Genomic DNA, 18,957 nt, shown 5'->3' with positions numbered 1-18,957 from the left:
GCTATTTAAACATACAAGGCTGATAGCCCTTTAAAACACATATATACATGTATAGTGCCTCTAGTCCTTGAAATACATAACTTATATATATATATATATATATATATCGTCTAGATGTAATAAATATAATTAGTGCTGTAGCAAATTTAACATTACACCGGGGCCGCTGGCCCTATAAACATATCAGGCCGCCAGTCTTTTTTATGCCATAAATGTAATTATTGCTGTAGCAAAGGCAATATATAATGTCGGGGCCGCTGGCCCTTTAAACATAAAAAAGGCCACTGCCCCTGTAAAACATATATATATATATATATATATATATATATGTAAGGCCGCAGGCCTTTGATTATATATGGCCGCCGGCCATTTAAATGCAAAACATTAATAATAATAATTTTTTTTTTTGTACAGTACTGGTAAGTGAAGGTGGAGCTGCTGGGGATCTCCGGGCTTCTGGCTATCTCCCCTGATCTCTGGGGCTCCATCTCTCTCTCTGAGCTCCGGGCTGGAATGATTTCCTAAGTCTCGCTGGGCTCCGGCTCCTATGCCGGGGCAAGCACAAAGCAGGCTTTTGGAAGCCCCCCCCCCCCCCCCCAACCTCTCGAATCGCCGCTGCTCCCAGTGCTGCCGCAGTGCAGGAGAGGCTTCCAGCGAATCTTCTCTGCCTCCCGCCAAAAATCGAAACTAAAATAAATAAGGCCGCCTCCTCCGAGGAGCAGCTTGCCGTCGGGATGGAAAGTGAAAGGAATTAGCGCCGGACTGTATCTGCCGCCGGCCTGAACGCCGGGCTGAAGTCGCAGCTCGTACGGAGGGCAATGAAACGAGGCAAATCGCCGCAGCACTGAGGTAAGAAAGAGAAGAAGCCGCGCTGAAAAGGGGGTCCGCCCACGCTGGTTTCCCCCTTTTCTACCAGACACCGCCCCCCCCCCCCCCCCGGACCCTCCCCTAGGACTGCCTACCTTGTCTTCTCCCTTACAGAGTCGCGGGCTCCAAAGTTTAGCTGGCAGTTTTCAAATTATCCACAGTTGGGACAAAAAACCGTAAGTGCTTCCCACCCGAAGGCTTTGCATTAATTCTCAAAGCAAACGTACGCATCTACGTCCCACCTGAAGGCTTAATTCTCAAAACAAACGTAGGCGCGTGATTCCCACCTGAAGGCTTCGCACTGATCCTCAAAATAAACCTGCAGGTGTACTTTCACTTTGAAACGTGCCGCGGGTGCAAAGTTCCTGCAGGCAGCTGCTTTTTCTGCAGCTGCTTGTTTTCAAATTGTATCTACGCGTGTTACTTTCCTCTCCTAACCAAAACGCATCCTCCTCTAAATGCAGCTAAGAGTGCATGGGTTATGGAGCGCCACAGACACTTCCAGTTGCAATTGAGAAGGGCCAATTTTCAGACAGATGATGAAAGCAGATAACACATTTTTTACCCACCTAAATCACTGTGCAAATTGTCCTCTGAATAATTCTTATCTGTGCCCTGTGCTTCCGTTCTTTCTTGTGCATTTGGCATGTGTGTAACCCGTTCACTCTTGCTAGGATAACAGCTAAGCCTTACAAAACCCTGCAATGTGCTTATTTCTATATCAGTTTGTTTTTCCTTGGGCTATTTTATATTTTTAAACTCGGTTTTAGAAATAATCACTCTGTCAGCATAAAGTAATGAAAAAATGCATTAAAATTATAATAGAAAAAAAGAAACACTCAGGAAGCATGCAGCTTTTGTGCTGATAAAAATAGAGGGCACTTTAATAGAACATTTCTATATAAAAAAAAATAAGAGGGGGTTGTTTTTTTTCTATTAATGTTTTTCCTTTAGCTGGGAAGCTGCCAGAATCCACATCACACGCCTGTTTTTGGCCTTGTGACAGCTGATGGAGCAGTAGCAGTCCTGGCTCTTCCATTTGAAACTTTCTGTTCATAACTAACAAGGGTATTGATCACCGGGATTTGTTGTCTCTGCAAGGAAGAGATTATTATATTTTATTCCAACTTGTTTGTCTTGTGAATTAAGCAGGTTAAACTCGGCAGAGGTCCCACAGAGCTGAGGTTTTTGCAGAATGCAAAGCAAACACAAATGAGCCAGTGCCGCTGCTGCTTGTCAAGGTGGAAGGTGCTCCTGGCTACCCCTTGCACCTTAGCAGATGAACAGAGAATTTAGAGCAGTAATTAAGCGTGCTGGTGCAATCATCATGGGCCACGCATCCGTGTCACACACACACACACACAACACAAAATCCTTCTCTGCATCTTGAAATGGGATGCATAAGGCAGAGGGATTTGGAGGGAAGCTCTGTTTGTGGGAAGATGGGAGAGAGCAGTGTGCTTTCATCACTCTCCTAGTGCCATGACTAAGCAGCCCCATTGGGTGACAGCAAACGCCTGCTACCTGGGCCAGTGTGCAGGTGAAGGGGCAGGAAGGCAAAACGCTCCTGCTAGCAGGAGCAAAATCTCTGCCCAGCTGAAGGCGCTGCTTTGGACCACGTTTCCACAGCTGCTTCTTCATGGCAGAGATGGGAGCAGTTTTCTCTTCCAAAATGCATGTATATCGAATTAGCTGGATTTTAGCCTCACGGTAGGGCTGTGCACTGGTTTGAAATGTCCCCATTTCGTTTCAATATGTTTTGAAAGCAGAAGAAAACCAAATGACATTTTGTTTTCCTTTTCTTTAGTTTTTATGTTAACTTTCACCACCACCGGAAACAGCCACCTCCCCGCACCACCGTATTTTAGTTTCTTCACGGGGCAGGCCAGGGCTGGTACCTCTGTTCATTTCTCCCATGAAAAATGGCGCGGGCCAGGCCCCCGACCCCTGGCGGCGCCATTTCTAAGCAACAGCACTACGGAGGCAGGAGCCGCTGGGGGGTGCACCTCTGCCCTATGAAGGAACTAACGTTTGCTAAGAGGGTTTGGGGGCAACGGAGGTGCAGCCCGGCCGGGCTTATTTTCTCTCTCTCTCTCTCTCTCTCTCTGACAGGGCCTGAAAGGGTTGGGGCTTTGTTGTTTTTATTAAATAAACAAAAAGGAACAAACAGGAAAAGCGTTCTGTGCGCACCCCTCCCTCAGGGTGGGTTGTTGGACGGTGTATTTTGGGGTGCCGGGGAACAATAGGATGTAAATGTAGTCCCAGTTTTGTGAGAACACTGGAAGGCATTGATCCTGTTAGAGGAGAGCATGGCCCACTTCTCTTTACCTCTCGCGTTCCTCCCCCCCCCCCCCCTGTAATTAGTTGGGCTGCCTGTAAGCTCCTTCTTATTTCCCAGTTGTGTTGTTAAAGCCTTTCCTTCTCGGTCCCCACTTTATCATGCTTAAACTTTAATTACACTTATCTGTGCTGAAAATTGCCTATTATCACTGCTTAAACTCCAGTTAATGGCGAGAAACACTTTCCGACCAAAACTGCTGCATCACCTCCCTTGCACTCCCATCTGTGCTTCACGGTGTCCCTTTTTACGCACTTTCCCTCCTTTTATTTTTCCCTCCGGATGGATGCGGCAGGAGTGAGCAAAGTGGTGACGGTGGACATCAAAGGGAGCCGGCAGCGCTGGTTAAAGGTCCGCGATCTCGCCAACGGGGTAACCTACTGCTTCAGGGTGCAAGCCAGGACCATCGCTGACGGGCCCGAGCTGCAGGCCAATATCACAGCGGGGCCAACGGAAGGTAAGGACCTTGGGCCGAGAGCTTAATTGCTTTGGTTCATCTCGCCAGCCAAGGACGAGCGCACGCGTGCAGTCTGCGAGAGGATGGAATCCAGCAAAATATACTGTCTGTCTCCTGGCCCGAGGAACCTGTCATCAGTCACTTGCTGCCGCCAGAGAAGATTAACATAGAAATAGAGCCTCGCTTCAGGCAGCAGTTTGCTAAGTGATTTTTTTTTTTTTTTGTGGTGCGGGGGGGGGGGGGTACAAAAAAGTCTATACTCTGATTAAAAAACTGCGATGAATTCTTCAATGCGCATTCCTGGAACTTTTAAAAAGAGAATGCTCGTGCATCTCAAGAACTGCACAGATCCGGCATACGTTCATCTGTAAGTCTGTGTCACGATCGAGAGAGCCACCTCGATCTATAGTGCGTTTGGCCGGCCGGGGGGCTGCGGGAACCTAAGTATCCGCAGAGTATGCAGGTTCAGACTCCCCTGCCAGGAAGTACAGGAGGGGAAAAGTATTCACGCGCTGAGGAGCAGGTTACACTGATGGGGGAGGGGGCAATTTAGAAAGAGGCTTTTTTTTTTTTTTTTGCAGGGAAATACCCATTTAACCGCAGAGAATCCCTTTGAAAATTATTCCCTAAAATCACCTGAATGATGAACAAGCAGAGCAAACTAAAGATTAAGGGGCTGATATTCAAAGCTGAGCTCCTACCTTTAGGCCCCCTAAGTTCGATGCCTAAGTTTGGCACCTATTTTCATCCGAACTTTGGAGCCTAAGTCAGGGGTGGCCAACTCCGGTCCTCAAAAGCCACAAACAAGCCAGGTTTACGGGACAGCCACAATGAATATGCCTGAGATAGATTTAATGCATATAATAGAGGCAGTACATACAAATTTATCTCAGGCACATTCATTGTGGGCATCCTGAAAACCAGGCCTGTTTGTGGCTCTCAAGGACCAGGATTGGCCACCCCTGGCCTAAGTTTTCAGCTAAAAATTCACATACATTTAGAGGTTTTAAAGTTAGACCCCTTCATTTAGGTCTGCTCTTCATATGCTTAGACTTAGGCTGCTAAGTTAGGTGTCTAATTCTGAAAATCAGTGCTGAGCTCCTAACTTTGTTTCCCCACCATAACTTTGTCCTTGTTGCCATCCACTTTTAAAGTCCTACATTTAAGAACCTATTAAAACTAGGAGCCTAAATTTAGGCACCCAGCCCTAGTAAATTTTCAAAAGGGCCAATTTAGGGGGCCTAACGTCAAAAGTTAGGAGACTGAACCCTTTGAAAATTGACCCCCGAAGTTCTTAGGGGAACTGGCTTACTGATTGATAGAAAGTGAATCTGGGAGGAAAGTGATGGTTTCCTCTCGCAACATTCAGAGATCTGAAAGTTCCTCAGACCTTTGGTGGATCCTCTTGCACCACTATCCCATGGTCAAGCTGGGATACCCCATGGCTCTTTCCTGGGCACTCTTCTGTCTTTTCACTCATCCCCATGGTGCTCTGATCTCTTCCCAATGATTCTCTCTCTCTCTGCACTAGAGCTTTCACTTGGAATCCATTTCCACATCTCAGTTTGGATGTCCTACCACCATCACTATCAACTTATGGCCAAGACCGAACTTCTTGAGATCAATATTCGGCCAGGCAGAGAGTGGATAAGTTAACTGGATAAACTTATCCGATAACTTATACCAGATATTCAGTGGCACAGGTGCGCTGCTGAAGCTGGATTAGTTTATCCAGCTAACTTTAGGACTCTGCCCCCAGAACATCTCTGGGTTATTCGGCTAAGTTTTATCCAGCTTAGTTAGCCAGATAACTTGAAGGAGTTCAGCATGTAGGCATTTTAAAATCCTGCCGTTTGTCTGGCTAAGTCCTTAACCATACAAACGTGCTGAATATTGATCTCTCTTAAACTCACTTCCTTGCTTCTAAATGTCTCTATCTCGTGGAATAACACCGTAATCATCCCTGTCCTCTCTGCCTGCACCCTGTGGCTACACTATTGAATATACCTCCCAAGTTAGCCGGGTGTCTATCTGGATCCCATCATTTCTTTCTCTAGAACATGACAAGATCATTATCTACCCTGTCATCACCTCCCCCTTGGTCTATTGCATTTTCTCCCACTAAACTTTCTTTCTCTGCAATGGGTTATTCAAAATTCAGCTGTGGAACTTCTCCATGTTACCCCCCTCTTCTCACAGCCCGGCGCTGGTTCCTCATCTGCTTGCACATTCAGTTCAGATGTCTTAGTTTCATGTACAAATCCATTCAGTTTGCAGCTCCACATGACCCCTCCTCTCTTTTTCCTTGGGACCCAGCAGTTTCTTCCTGCTTTTTTCAGCTTCCAGTTAAATTGGAACTGAGGCTGGGATCGGGCACAATAAATCTTCATTTGCACCTCCTACCAGTACTGATAGGAGCCAAGCCTGATGATCTCCTATCCCCCATTCTGCGCGCCCTCTACTGGCTTCTGACACCCTGTTTAAGATTCATCCCCAAGGGTTTCCGGCACCCGGGAGCTAATACATTTGTGTTGCCTCCCCTGTGCCCACCACCACCATCCTCCTCCTCCTCGTGCTTAAAGTCACAGAAACAGCAGACATTTCAGATAACACCCCCTTCTCGCCTTCTACCTGTGTGCAGCTGAAAATAAAAATGCAAAAAGAGGCCTCTGGATGCCCCTTGCAGCCCGGCACCTGGGGGGCTCTGGACACCCCACGCCTCGCTGCGCCACAGCACAAATCCATAAAGGCAATTAAATGCCAAAGCGCTGATGGGCATCTGCTGAGCGCTAAGAGTCTGTCTTCCTCTGCTGCCGTTGAGATCAGGGGAGAAACCTGCTCAGGTTCTGTCAGTGCGCCTGATGCATTTTCGTGAGACTCTGGAGAGGACGTTTGCGATAGCAGGGCCCAACAATTTGGAATACTCCTCCAGGCCATCTCAGGGTGGAAACGCATACCAGAAGGTTTAGGAGGAGGGTAAAGGTGCTAATGTCCACTCATTGACAACTCAAGTTAGGTATAGGAGATGGTGCAGGATCTCTAATGCCAGATGGAATGTAAATACAACGATTGATGTGAATTCCACAGTTTTATGAATATTGATTGTACCCTGGCTAGAACAGAAGATAGTGTGGGTAGCAAATGTTTTAAAATAAACTACCAAGGGATTTTTTTAATATCCCATACCAACTTGCTTGCCTCTGTCTATTCATATATTTATTTATTCTTAAAGCATGCACGCATAATTGAAATTACCGGCCCTTCTCCAGGTCATTGAGACCCTCCTGGTTCTTCAGCCTGGACGCCTCACGTTTCACCCAGACCTCCCATCTGACCAATAGTACACAATGAACTTGTTTGATAACACACAAGTTAATTAGCAGGTGTAAAATTATGCAAGTTCGCAAATCTACGTGCGGGTCTTTTAACACCCGAACATCCAGTCCACCCCCTTTTTTATGCACATATATGTGTTTGTGAAAGCAAAAATTTGCATGTATGTGTGATGCTTATAAAATAGTATGCATGTGTGTAACTCTGAAAATTCATCCCTAAGTTTGTACCTGAGGTAATGGAGGGTGAACTGTGACTTCCCCAAAGTCACAACAAACATCAGCAGGGTTTGAACCCAGTCTGCAACGGTTCTCAGCCCACTGCTCTAACCACTTGGATACTCCTTAGTCAAGCCATTGTAGTGACAGTTCTTGGCCTGAAGCCATGCACTAAGGCTCCTCCTGCATTTACGGGCCATAAATCCAGCTCCTGGCTATCACCATTGCACAATAAGTATAACTCCTCCCTGCCAGGAGCTGTGAACACTGCCTTCGCAGAATCCCCAATCCTGGAGGACATGAGGAAAAGACCTGGGCCAGGAATTGTCCACATGGCAATTCACAACACTGTCCTGTTTTATCTCCTCCCTATGCTCCTCCTCATGACCTCTGTTCATCAGGGAGCCTGCTCTTATCTGTGCCTTTCTCCTACCCTACTAATTGCAGTCTCCATCTTGTGGCACCATCTGCCAGCAATGACTTCCTGAATTGGCCATATTTTGCTTAAAGCTCCACCTCTTTGAGATTGACTCGTCCAGATTTTAGCCTCACTGTAAACGTGTTTATTGTCATAGTTCATTGTCTTGCTTGTGAGCTTCATGGAACAAGGACTGTCTCTAATTGCACTATAGCAATGTGAAGAAGTAGTAGTAGCAGTTTTGTCAGTGAATTTGGTTGAATATCTCAATTGTCATTTACTTTTCTCCCAGGGTCACCTGGTTCCCCCCAGGAAGTTTTTGTTACAAAATCCACATCTGGCCTCACGCTCCAGTGGACTGAGGGATACTCTGGAAATAGACCAACAACTGGCTACATTATAGAGGCACGATCTTCAGGTAGGGGAGTCTCAACAGCAGCTAAAAAATGTAGCATCGCATTTGCAGTATTTGTGAGTTCAGTCCAATTTCTTAGCTTTTATGGGCAATTTGGTCAAGGAATCTTTTCAGCTGGTACAGTGGGTCATGCCATACGTAGCAGATGGTGTAGAATTCACTTGGTTTTAGGTCTGCAGTGGGAGCTACCGTTCAAAAGGACCCATGGCTAACAGAGTGGTAAACACAGCGACGAGTTTATACTATAATTATTTATAGACCAATTATATAATATTTTTATTCTGTTTAATGTTTCTAGCTTCAGAGATTTGGCTGTGATCATAATTAATTGAATATTCTTGAAATATTTATTTATTATTTATTTATTTAAGTTCTTTTAATATACCGATGCTCAAGGCAAGGTCTTATCGTACCGGTTTACAATAAACAAGGGGAAACCAGTTAACATATGAAGTGAAAAAATTACATTAAAACAGGGAAATCAAACATGGTTGTTGGAAGAAAAGGATAGATAATTACAATTCTAAACATAAAGAAGAGTCGATCAGCAGGAACGGTTGCTTCTTTGATAAACTTAAATACATATTTACATGGAGTAGATTCAATTGCAGTGTTAATATACAAATGCGGTTCTAGAATAGTGGATACTTAATGCAGCTGGGAGAGGACATCAACCGGGGGGTGGGCGTCCTAGCGGGTACCATGGGTTTCTTCAGCATTATTAGTATTTATTAGTGGTAATAAGACTATTTACTATTTATATAACACCATCAATAAATACAGAGCAATGCATGATACTTCTTAAAGGTGTAATGTCCTTGCCCTTCAGAGTTTTCAGTCTGAGCGACTCATTCACTAAGCTGAATGAGTGAAAAACACTTTTTTTTTAGCAAGGTAAATGGTCTAACATGGGCATAACGCAAGATATTTGAAATATCTTTCATTAGTCCAGTCCCGGCACCGCGGATATTTAAATGCTTATTAGTGAGTTCATAAATACCCTAAATTATGCAAATTCAAATAATGCAGCTTGCCAAAAAGATCGTAAGTCACATTATTTCATTCGAAGTAAACTACAGTTCTCGAGTTGTAGTTAACTTCCCCCAGGAACCTTCAGACGTTAACGCACATCCCAAGTCACCCGGGGCCCTGGCTTAAGTTCCCTTTCAAAAGTGGATGCAAACTCCAGGGTTCTGCATAAAATCCCTGTCCCTCCCCACGCCCCCACGCTGTCCTTGGAGATGGCCATCATATAAAAGGCTTTTAAAAGTCACTTTGTAGCCTTGGTGCAAGCCCTGCCCCAACCTCAACCCCAATCCCCTTCTCTTCACTAGAAACATCTGGCCCCAGAAGCCAGGCCCCTCACCCTCTTGGACCCCTCTCCTTTCTCCAGAAAGAAGCCCTGGTGATCCAGTGGACCCCCCCAGCTGGCCTTCCTTAGGAATGGAAGACCCTAATGATCTAGTGAAGGCCCGGAGCACTCTGGGCCTGGTGGCGGCCATTTCTCAAAGTGGAGCCACCTGGCCTATGCCCCCCTATAGGGGAAAAATACTGCTAAATTTGTACACGAGGTGGTTACTTGTCTTGTTTCGGGTCACATGGTTGGTGATAGATCAGGGGAAACAGAACCAGAATCTTTAGGTTCACAGCTCTGTGATTGAGCCCAGTGATGCTTAATCTATAGCTTCAGCCAGGATTTTCAAAGTAGCATTTTTAAACAGCCTATGGCCATATGAACCTAATACCATAAAAACTAAGGATAAACTAAAGGGACTATCTGAATGTAGCTCTTAGAGATTTGGCTTCCTGCTAAAATGATAAAGCTTGAGTGTCCACACTGTGCACCTCGTGCTATAGTGCCAAATGTCACAATCCAGTATTGTCTATTTTCAGACGTTAGCTTACACCCCCTCTTATGAGACGAATCCTGTCCAGTTATTAGAGGAACTTGGTGGAATTACAGCTAAGTAATTTAGATGTGGCTTTTTTAAAATTTAAATCATACTGCAAATACAAATAATTTCCTTGCACACCCCAAACCTGATTACAATCAGTAAAACAAGAGAGAGGCATAGAAAACTGCTTAGCCTGTGTCCATGCGATAGGAAAGGAGATAGTACAAGTCCCCCATTTGTTTGTACTGTAGCCTAATAAGCAAAAGAAAAAATATATTTGTGTGTGTTTAAATCCTTTGGCATTACCTTAGAGTTTGGAATCTCTGTTGTCGTCTATTAAAGGCCTCATTACACAAACCATTCAGAGCTGTATGGTCTCATTTTTTTTCAGCTCTAGCTCTGTGCAGAACTCTCCAGAGGCAAGAGAAGAGCAGCTTCATGCTTAAAGCTTTACTTTCTGCCCCCAAAATTGCCTTTTTTTTTCCCCTTATTAAATCAGAGACATCATTCAAGACAAACGAAGCACAAGTTCTGTTAGTCTCGTTGTGGTTTTGTGGCTTTAAGAACAAAGTTATCTGCATCCTCTGCCGTCTTCTGTGAACACAAAGCCTATCATAGCCTCCTGAAAATCCGTCCTGATGCTGGACAGAATTTTAATATTGGTTTTCAGCAAAACGATGAGAGAGAAGCCTGGCAGAAATATTTTATGTGAATTGGGGGAGAAATTTAGATAGATATAGATATTAGGAAAGGTGAACTCTTCTTTATAAAACTGATTTCCCTATTGTCCCACAGACCAGTCCAGATGGTCGGGTTTTTCTCCCCTACCAGCAGATGGAGACAGAGAACAAAAGTCTTACTGTATTCTTGGTACTTAAGATGCTGTGCCACCTGCAGTCACTCAGTATTCTTTGTCTCCAGCAGATGGTGGGGGTTGTCCATCCTGCAGTTGGACTTTTTGTAGAAGAAATTGCTTCCAGATGTGTTAGGTCCTTTTGTAGACCATTCCTCTAGTGGAGTAAGATCCAGCAAGGTCGTTGTCTTGTACCCTGGGTTTGATAATTGGTGGTGCCAGTTCCCTCTTTCCCTGAACTCTTCTTCTTCCTCCCTGTGATACCTCCTGTTCCCTGGAAGAATTCAGGAAACTTCATGAAAGTATCCCTTTTTCTTTCCTGGGTGGCTTGGGGAGGGGGGGAGGAGATTGCTTCCCTTTAAAAGGCTGAAAAAAGGAAACTAAGAGACAAGCAGCAGTTTTTTCCATGGACTGGACAGGAGAGGAAAAAGTCACCAGCAAGTCTGCTCAGGGTGTGGGCTGCTTAAACACTGTTTTTTGCTGCTGTGAGGGAGAAATTGTTAACAGGCAAGTTTGTGCTCAGCCGCACAGCAGTCCCATCATGGCGGCTCCGGCAGTTCCATGGGGCCTGTAAGGCCTGTACCGTCGGGTCTGTGCAAGATTTGGGCAGGTAGAGAAAGGCTGCTTGGATGCTCCTTGCAGGGGAGAGGAGCAGAACAGGATTGGCAGCCAGTATGGCCTTTTTCCATGTGATCAGGGGGTTTTGGAGAAGGCTAGGGTTGACCCTCCAAATTTTTTGGCCCTCGTCTGGAGAGAAGGAGAGGTCAACATGCTAAGGAAGTATCTTTGGCATTTTGCGGGAGAAGATGCTGCAGATACTTTTTTCCCCAGAATTAGTGCCTTTTATAAATAAAGCCTGTTTAATGAGGACAACTGTTGGTTTCAATGGGTCTGGTCCAAGGGAACTCTTTTGGAGAGCCTTATCCCTCTATTTCATCCCAAGGAAAGTGGGCTGGATGCTGATCCAGATTTTTTATTTGATATCGGTGCTCTCTGAAAAAGCTTTGCATGAGAATCTCCCTGCAGATTTTCCAGTGAACGGTGATGGATATAAGGATGCTCTGGAGGAGGGAGAGATCGCTGTCACTGAAGCAGATGATCCATAGGTCATATGTCTTTTTTTTTTTTTTAAAGGGGTCATATTGCTCATCAGGTTGACGCAGGCTCTTGTGGAGCTAGGCATTAAGGGAGCCACAGTTGAGCTGCAGTAGGATGAAGAGGATACTAACTTAGAAAGGCTTAGGGTTCCCGATAGGGCCTTTCCATTTTGTAGCATTTATACAGCTTTAGTCTTTGTGTGATATTATGCTCCAGAGGGCTGACCTGAAGGTAGGCAGAGGTAGAGCCTTGGCTAGATTTGTATCCTCTTACAAAAGATGCTCCTGATTTATTGAAGGTGCCCAAGTTGGATGCCTTGGCATCTGCAATGGGTAAGAGACCTCTATCCTAGTAGAAGACAGAGCGGCTGTTAAGAACTTTCAGGACAGAATGATGGAGATTAATCGCCAAAGGATTTTGTGAAGTATCAGGTCTAATCCTTTGGGCATCTGTCTGTAGCAGTTTTGTGACCTGAGCATGTTTGCTCTGGGTAGATTCCTGTGACTGATTCTGAGGAAGCTCTCTTGGTGAAGGTGAATAGAGGCTGGCTTAGCCTTTTTTGTTGTTGCCTTGCATGAATTGCTACGTAAGGTGGCTAGAAACACAGTGTCCGCGGTGTCTGCTAAGCGTATCCTCTAATTTCGCTACTGGGCAGTGAGAGTATAAGCCAAATCCCAGCTTGGTAACCTCCCCTTTTGAGGTAAACATCTCTATGGGGGCCTTGAGGATTGATGATCCCGGTGGCCTAGATAGCCGTGGTTCGCAGATCAGATAAGTTTCAAGGTAGAGGTGCCACTGCGGCTCAGTCATGTTCCCGGCCTACTTCAGCAAGGTCCCATTTTCTTGGAACAAGCAGATTTCTTTTGTCTTGCAACTTGGCTTTTGAGAGGAGTAGATTCTTTTATTCTTGCAATTTGATTTGCAAAAAAATTGGCTTTACTTTCTCTTAAAGTACAGGTGGGGGCATTGTCCTGTCAAAGCAGGAAGGTTCAGAGATCTTCTTTAGCTTTGTGCCCAGTTGTAATAAGGTTTTTGAAAAGGATGCAGCATTTATATCCTGCTTTGAGATTCTGGACCTGTCTTGGAATCTCAGTTTGGTCCTGAAGGCTTTGAGCTAACTGCCCATTGAGCTTATCAGGAGGTTATCTTTGAAGGTCCTTTCTCTGAGGCCAGTGGTTTTGGTGCCTATTTGTTTTGCGAGATGTATTTCTGAGTTGCAGGCATTGTTGTAGATGGATCCTTTTCCTTCACTTCTGGAGGATGGAGGTTCTGTTCAAACGGTTTCTGTTTTTCACATGAGTGGTCAGTGGAGTGGCCTGCATTTAGGAGGTCAGATTACATTTCTTCCACGGATTCTCAGGGACTTCTTGTTCCAGAGGTGGATAGGATTTTGTTGAGGTTTTGAAACGTCACTAATGACTTTTTGAAGTCAGATCATCTTTTTGTTTCATTCAGTGGTCGCAATAAAGAGAAGGAGGCCACTGAGGCGTTTATTGTTCATTAAAAAGACAAATGTGTCCGCGTATGTTTGCAAAAGTCTAGAGGTACCAGTGAGTCTTGGAGCTTAGTTTTCTAGAGTGCAAGCAGTTTCATGGGCTGAATGACAATTGGTTTCACTTCAAGATATTTGCAGAGTGGTGACTTGGTCTTTCTTGCACATTTTATTTTCCAAATATTACAGATTGGATGTTTGAGGTCTAATACATCTATCTTTGGGGCATTAAGAGACTTTGGTTTGTTTTTTTTGTTCCTGTCCTGTTTATGGTGGCTTCAGTTACATCCCAGCTATTGGACTGTTCTGGGGGTTGATAAGGAAAGAAACATTGGTTGTTACCTGCTCATTTTCTTTCCTTGAATCCTCCAGACCAGTCCTGAATCTTGCCTGTTGGTTCGGAAAACTACTCTCATGTAGATGTGTTGCTGTTAGTTTTATGCTGTCATGTCATTTCAATAACAAGGTTTCATGCACAGTTTATGGTTCATCAGTGGTTTGTATTCCCCCTGCCTGAAGTGAGGAAGTAGTATTTGTTTTGCTTTGTTATAGACTTACTGAGTGCCTGCATATGGCACAGTGTCATGTACCAAGAGTACAATAAGACTTTTGTTCTCTGATTCCATGTGCTGGTAGGGGGGGAGGGAACCCCCATACATCTGGACTGGTATGGAGAACTCAAGGAAAGAAAATTAGCAAGTAAGAACCAATTTTTCCATTGTATTCACAGTCCTTTCATCCCATCTATTCCCATTGTCCTATCATCACTTGTGTGTGTCTCTCTAGAGAGAGAGACATACAGACACGTATATATTCACTCATATCACAGCCTATACACCTACTAGCAGATTGTGGTTCTTAGATCATACACTAGATGTGGCTGATTGGTATATGTTGTTATAATACTTAACCATATAGAATTTAAAAAAATTAGAAACCTCTATGTAAGAATAAACCTTTCTTCTTAAATCACTGTAAAAGATGATCATCATTAAGAGTCTAGGCTAAAATTACTGGCAGGACATTGTATAACCCTGACCATTCTTATTCTTTGCAGTCCAGATATATATAGGGCGATAGCCAGATATTTTATTGCCTGGGGCCAAGGGTGTTAGCTTGAATAACTTTAAAAAATGTGTCCCCAGTTGATACTTTCTTCACAGAAGCACCCATGGCAGATGCTTATTTTAATTTCACATTTGATATGCAGCACACAAACGATGAAGAGCTTGAAATTATACTGCTTCCGACATTAACTTAAAACGAAATGGACAGGACACAAAGGCAAGAACGGATCTCTTCCCGCCTTCTTTTCCTGGTGCTTTGGGGTTTGTTGTGCTGGTTTAGTGTGATAGAACCACGGGTACTGCAGTTCCATGCCAGACAGACAGGGCGTGCAGGCTCTGCTCTTCTCCTGAAGACCTTGGCTGGAAGGAGCCGTCCCAGAGGTTTGTTGGCCAGCTCAAGGTGCCGTAGTAGCAATGATGTCAACACAGGTTGTGAGCAGGTTGCTGGATGGCTTTAAATTATTTAGTGCATCGCGCACACCTACGAGCGCGTGAATAAACACCAAGTTTGCTGAGGCAAGAGGTCTTGCCCATACCTGCAGGGATTTCAACAAACATGAATAAGAAAAAGAGCGAAAGTGGAAAAAGCCGAAATTAGAAATGACGAAGTTCCAAGAAGGCCCTGTCTTGCACTTGGCTGACATTGGCCGACCCAAATTCTGTTTTTTAACCCGGCCCCTTTAAGAGAAGGCAGCTATTTAAAAACTAAATAATTGATGTGCTTGCAGGCCAGAGGCTGGCACCGCTTTGTTAGAGCCCCCGGGCCATCACAAATAACAGGAATCTGTTAGTGACTGATAGTTTCATTCAGTGGGGAGACCCTGTTTAATTGTCCGTGAAATCAAGCTTTTGTTTGCTGCAGCGTCCCCTGTAAATACCTGCAGTGCAAAGCACGGCTCTGAGCTGGAAGAGTAGCTGGTGCACGTCTGTGCTTGGGCGGCGGCGGCAGCTGCGCTCCTCCGTGCTTCTTGGAATGGCGGCTCAGTCGCTGGCGCAGTCTGCGATGAAAGGCCAAGGTCAGATAGGGATGGCGATACCCTGGGTCTCAAGCTAGGGAAATGCTTCCAGGCCAAGTTTATTTTGTCTGCCACGAACGCAAGCTGCTGCCAGTCTATGGACTTTTACAGCCGAACTTTGGATTTGTTGAGTTGTTTCAATTACTTGAAATCTCAGCTTCTTCAGCTGGATTCGTTTTCCTACAGCACTCCCTGCAATGAGCGTGAGCTGGTGGCAGGCCCTGAACAGACAGATTTTCGATATCCTGAACGTGTGCCCGCATCATAGCCTCTGATAGCTGCCCCCAGCACACGTGTGATAATCTGCCCTCCGTTCCCTTTCTTCTTGTCTGCATGTAGGGTTGCCAGAGCTGTGCCTGTCTCACCAGGATGACACATTTCTTTGTTAAAAAAAAAAAAAACAAAACCCAAAAACCCCCTCATAGAGCCAGGTTTAAAGATCAGGCAAAAAAAAATCATAAAAAAGCAAAATTCCAGATGTTTGGAAAGTATGAAACTACAATGCTAGGTATGCTTTACTAGATAATGGGGCGGATTTTAAGAGCCCTGCTCGCGTAGATCTGCCCGGGTACGCGCTTATCTACTAAAATCCCGCGTACTTTTGTTGGCGCCTGGAGCACCAACAAAAGTACACGAACGCGCCGTTTTTGAAAATCTACCCCAATGTCTTTAATTTTCGTCATGATTTGGGACCTTTCACATCCCAAGGAATATATATATATATATATATATATATATATATCTATATATATATATATATATATATATAGATATATATATATATAGATATAGATATAGATATATATATATATATAGATATATATATATATATATATATAGATATATATAGATATATATCTATAGATATATATAGATATATATAGATATATATCTATATATATAGATATATATATATATATATATATATATCTATATATATATATATATATCTATATATCTATATATATATATATATATATATATATATATCTATATATATATATATATATATATATATATATACTGTATGTATATATATATATATATATATATATATATATATATACCAGCTGGCAGTGCTGCAAAGGTCTGTGAAACCTGTCAAGGAGCTCTGGGCTCCCATACAGATAGGCAAGGCCAGTCCTGATCTCACACATCTTTAAAGGGGCTGTGTAGTACAATATCTCATGCCAGAATCCCCTCTGAAATTTCTACCAGTCTCTTTGACTCAGAAGTTTGAGTGCGGCCTTAAGGTAGAGACAGGGACAGATAAGAGCACTGTAACCGCACAATTGGAGTCTAAAGATTATTGAGATTGCGCAGAAATTGATTTATTAATGAGGACATTGAAGAGGTTGGACTGGCCCTGTGACTGGAGATCAGAGGCCCAAATACGGATCTCCTGCCTGTCGGGGTTTGGGGGAATCAAGGTTGCATTCAAGCCCAAAGATGGAGCTTGGAGGGAACCTGCAGCGGCAGCACTGAGGGGATAGTCTCAAAGGAGACCTCCCCTCCAGCCCTCCGTCACCCGGAGAGAGTCTGGAGAGGAGGGGGTTAAAATTGGGTGGCTCTTTATGGTTCAGGTGTCCCCGGTATATTAGTGAGTTACATGTGGATTTGGCTGCAGAGAGACCGCTCTTGAGCGCACTGCTAACAGTTAGGAATAAAGTGGCCACGCTTCCTGCATTAGAGATCTGAATGGCATTCTTTTTTATTTTTTGTTAGTGGAACTGAACTGAATATTTCAACGGTAGTGAGTATGTTCAATAAAATCCATGTAGTGTTCACAGCTCAAGAGTTCAGTAATGATAAATGTAAAAATAACATCCTTATACATTTCCCTTAAAGCTTAGGCTGGAAAAAAATGGTTTCATTTCTTATTTTCACAAAAAAAAAGAAAAATAGATTGGGAGACCATTCTGTGTACGTACACGGTGCCCCCATGCCGAGTTCTGATTGTGTTCTCCTGAAAATGTAGAAGAACCGTCAGGAGCAGACACTGGTTCTTAGGCATAAAAGGCATTTCGGGAAGGGTCCTGCTCTTCTCCTTTACCGCGGGGAGGAATCACCAACACTTCGGTGTTAAACACAAGGTAGCGTTACCAGCTTAGTTGCATTATATTAGGACAGGCCGCTCCAGTGCGGGGTTTGCCACCACTGTAGGCACTGGTATATAGGTCAGCAGTTTTGAGGGAAAGCTGAATAGCTCAGTGGGGGGAAAAAACAGCACTGGAAAAACATGGAGCCGGTTAGTAAGGGCAGTGTAAAGAAATGGTCAAAGCTGATGGTATGGATGAGGTTTTGAGATTCAATATTAGTCCTATGTTTTAGCTAGGCGCATTGTATTGATAATGCTAAAGACCCAGATGAACAAACTGTAAGCCCACCGGCTCTCCTAGTACCAGGGTAGCACAGAAGCACAGCTCCCAGGTTCTGTTTGTTAAAATAACCATTCCCTTCTGGTTTTATTGCTGCAAAATTAAGCTGTATTGCCAATAACGTGATACTATTTAAATTTTTAATCCATATTCCAATTATGCAGGCAGCCTTTATTATGTATTCCATTGTGACCTTTCTGTATGTTTTCTGTCCTGTGCTCTAGTTTGAATTTTAAAATCTAATTGCAGAGAATTACCTGTTTTATTGTACTTCGGTGTTTCTCCGATGTGGTCAGAATACCAACACCGGCAGGAATGTAGCAGCTGAGCTGCCAGCCCATGCTTGTTCCTGATGACAGAGCACTCAGAGCTGTCACTCCTGTCTGATCTGATTGACACATTGCTTCCTGGGGTCAGGATGCCGATATTGCTCCTGAATGCAAAAGCAAAACTAATTCACATAAGAGCACATTGATCACACCGTTTCTTAGGAACTGATACCACAGATTTATTTGGTGGAGGTTCTGCAAAACATTTATTGGAAGGGACTAGCCTGGAACATTATGTGAAACTAGCGGGGATCCAGAGAAAAGTAAATGGAGGGTATGTCAGACTGCAGGTGCTCGGCACGTGCGCACCCCTGTGTGATGACAGCACCCCCCCCCACCCCCCAACCCCTCTCTCCCCAGCCTGACCCGAGCGCTCTTTCTCCCCTCACCTACTTTTCAATGTGTGGCCATCCTTTCTCTTAGAGCCTGCCGCCTCCCTCTGGCCACACGGCTTTGTAAATGCAGAGAGTGCCCCCTTGCAGCCAGAACCGAAACAGCACCAGCACTGACAGGGGTCACCAGCCCTCAGATGCACTGTGCATGTAGATCGTTCAGAGGTTAGCAAGGAGTGGCCAAGCCATGAGCTACCCAGGTTTTGTAAATGAGCAGTTTTTGTGCCTCCTGTTTACATCTCTGATGGAGAGAAAATCCTGGGCAACCATTTTGTTGCCAGGAAATCCATGAAATAATTTTGACCGGTTAAATAAGGAAAATATTGAGGCGGCCTCACAAAAAGGTTTTCCTGACCTGCTAGCGCAATATTCCAGTACCATAGAAAGAAAG

At 44.3% G+C, this 18,957-nt stretch overlaps 1 protein-coding gene across 2 annotated transcripts in view; it reads left to right on the top strand.

Moving 5' to 3' along the window:
- Positions 1–18,957, top strand: part of SDK1 (sidekick cell adhesion molecule 1) — a 728,283-nt gene that overhangs the window by 681,856 nt on the left and 27,470 nt on the right. For both annotated transcript variants that reach the window (XM_029576917.1, XM_029576918.1), the window contains exons 38-39: positions 3,501–3,662; positions 7,924–8,049. In XM_029576917.1, the coding sequence (XP_029432777.1) occupies positions 3,501–3,662; positions 7,924–8,049 (288 nt within the window). The remainder of the gene's footprint in view (positions 1–3,500; positions 3,663–7,923; positions 8,050–18,957) is intronic.

This window comes from Rhinatrema bivittatum, chromosome 14 (genome assembly GCF_901001135.1).
Source record: "Rhinatrema bivittatum chromosome 14, aRhiBiv1.1, whole genome shotgun sequence".
NCBI lineage: Eukaryota > Metazoa > Chordata > Amphibia > Gymnophiona > Rhinatrematidae > Rhinatrema > Rhinatrema bivittatum.
This window is presented reverse-complemented; position numbering and strand designations above follow the sequence as displayed.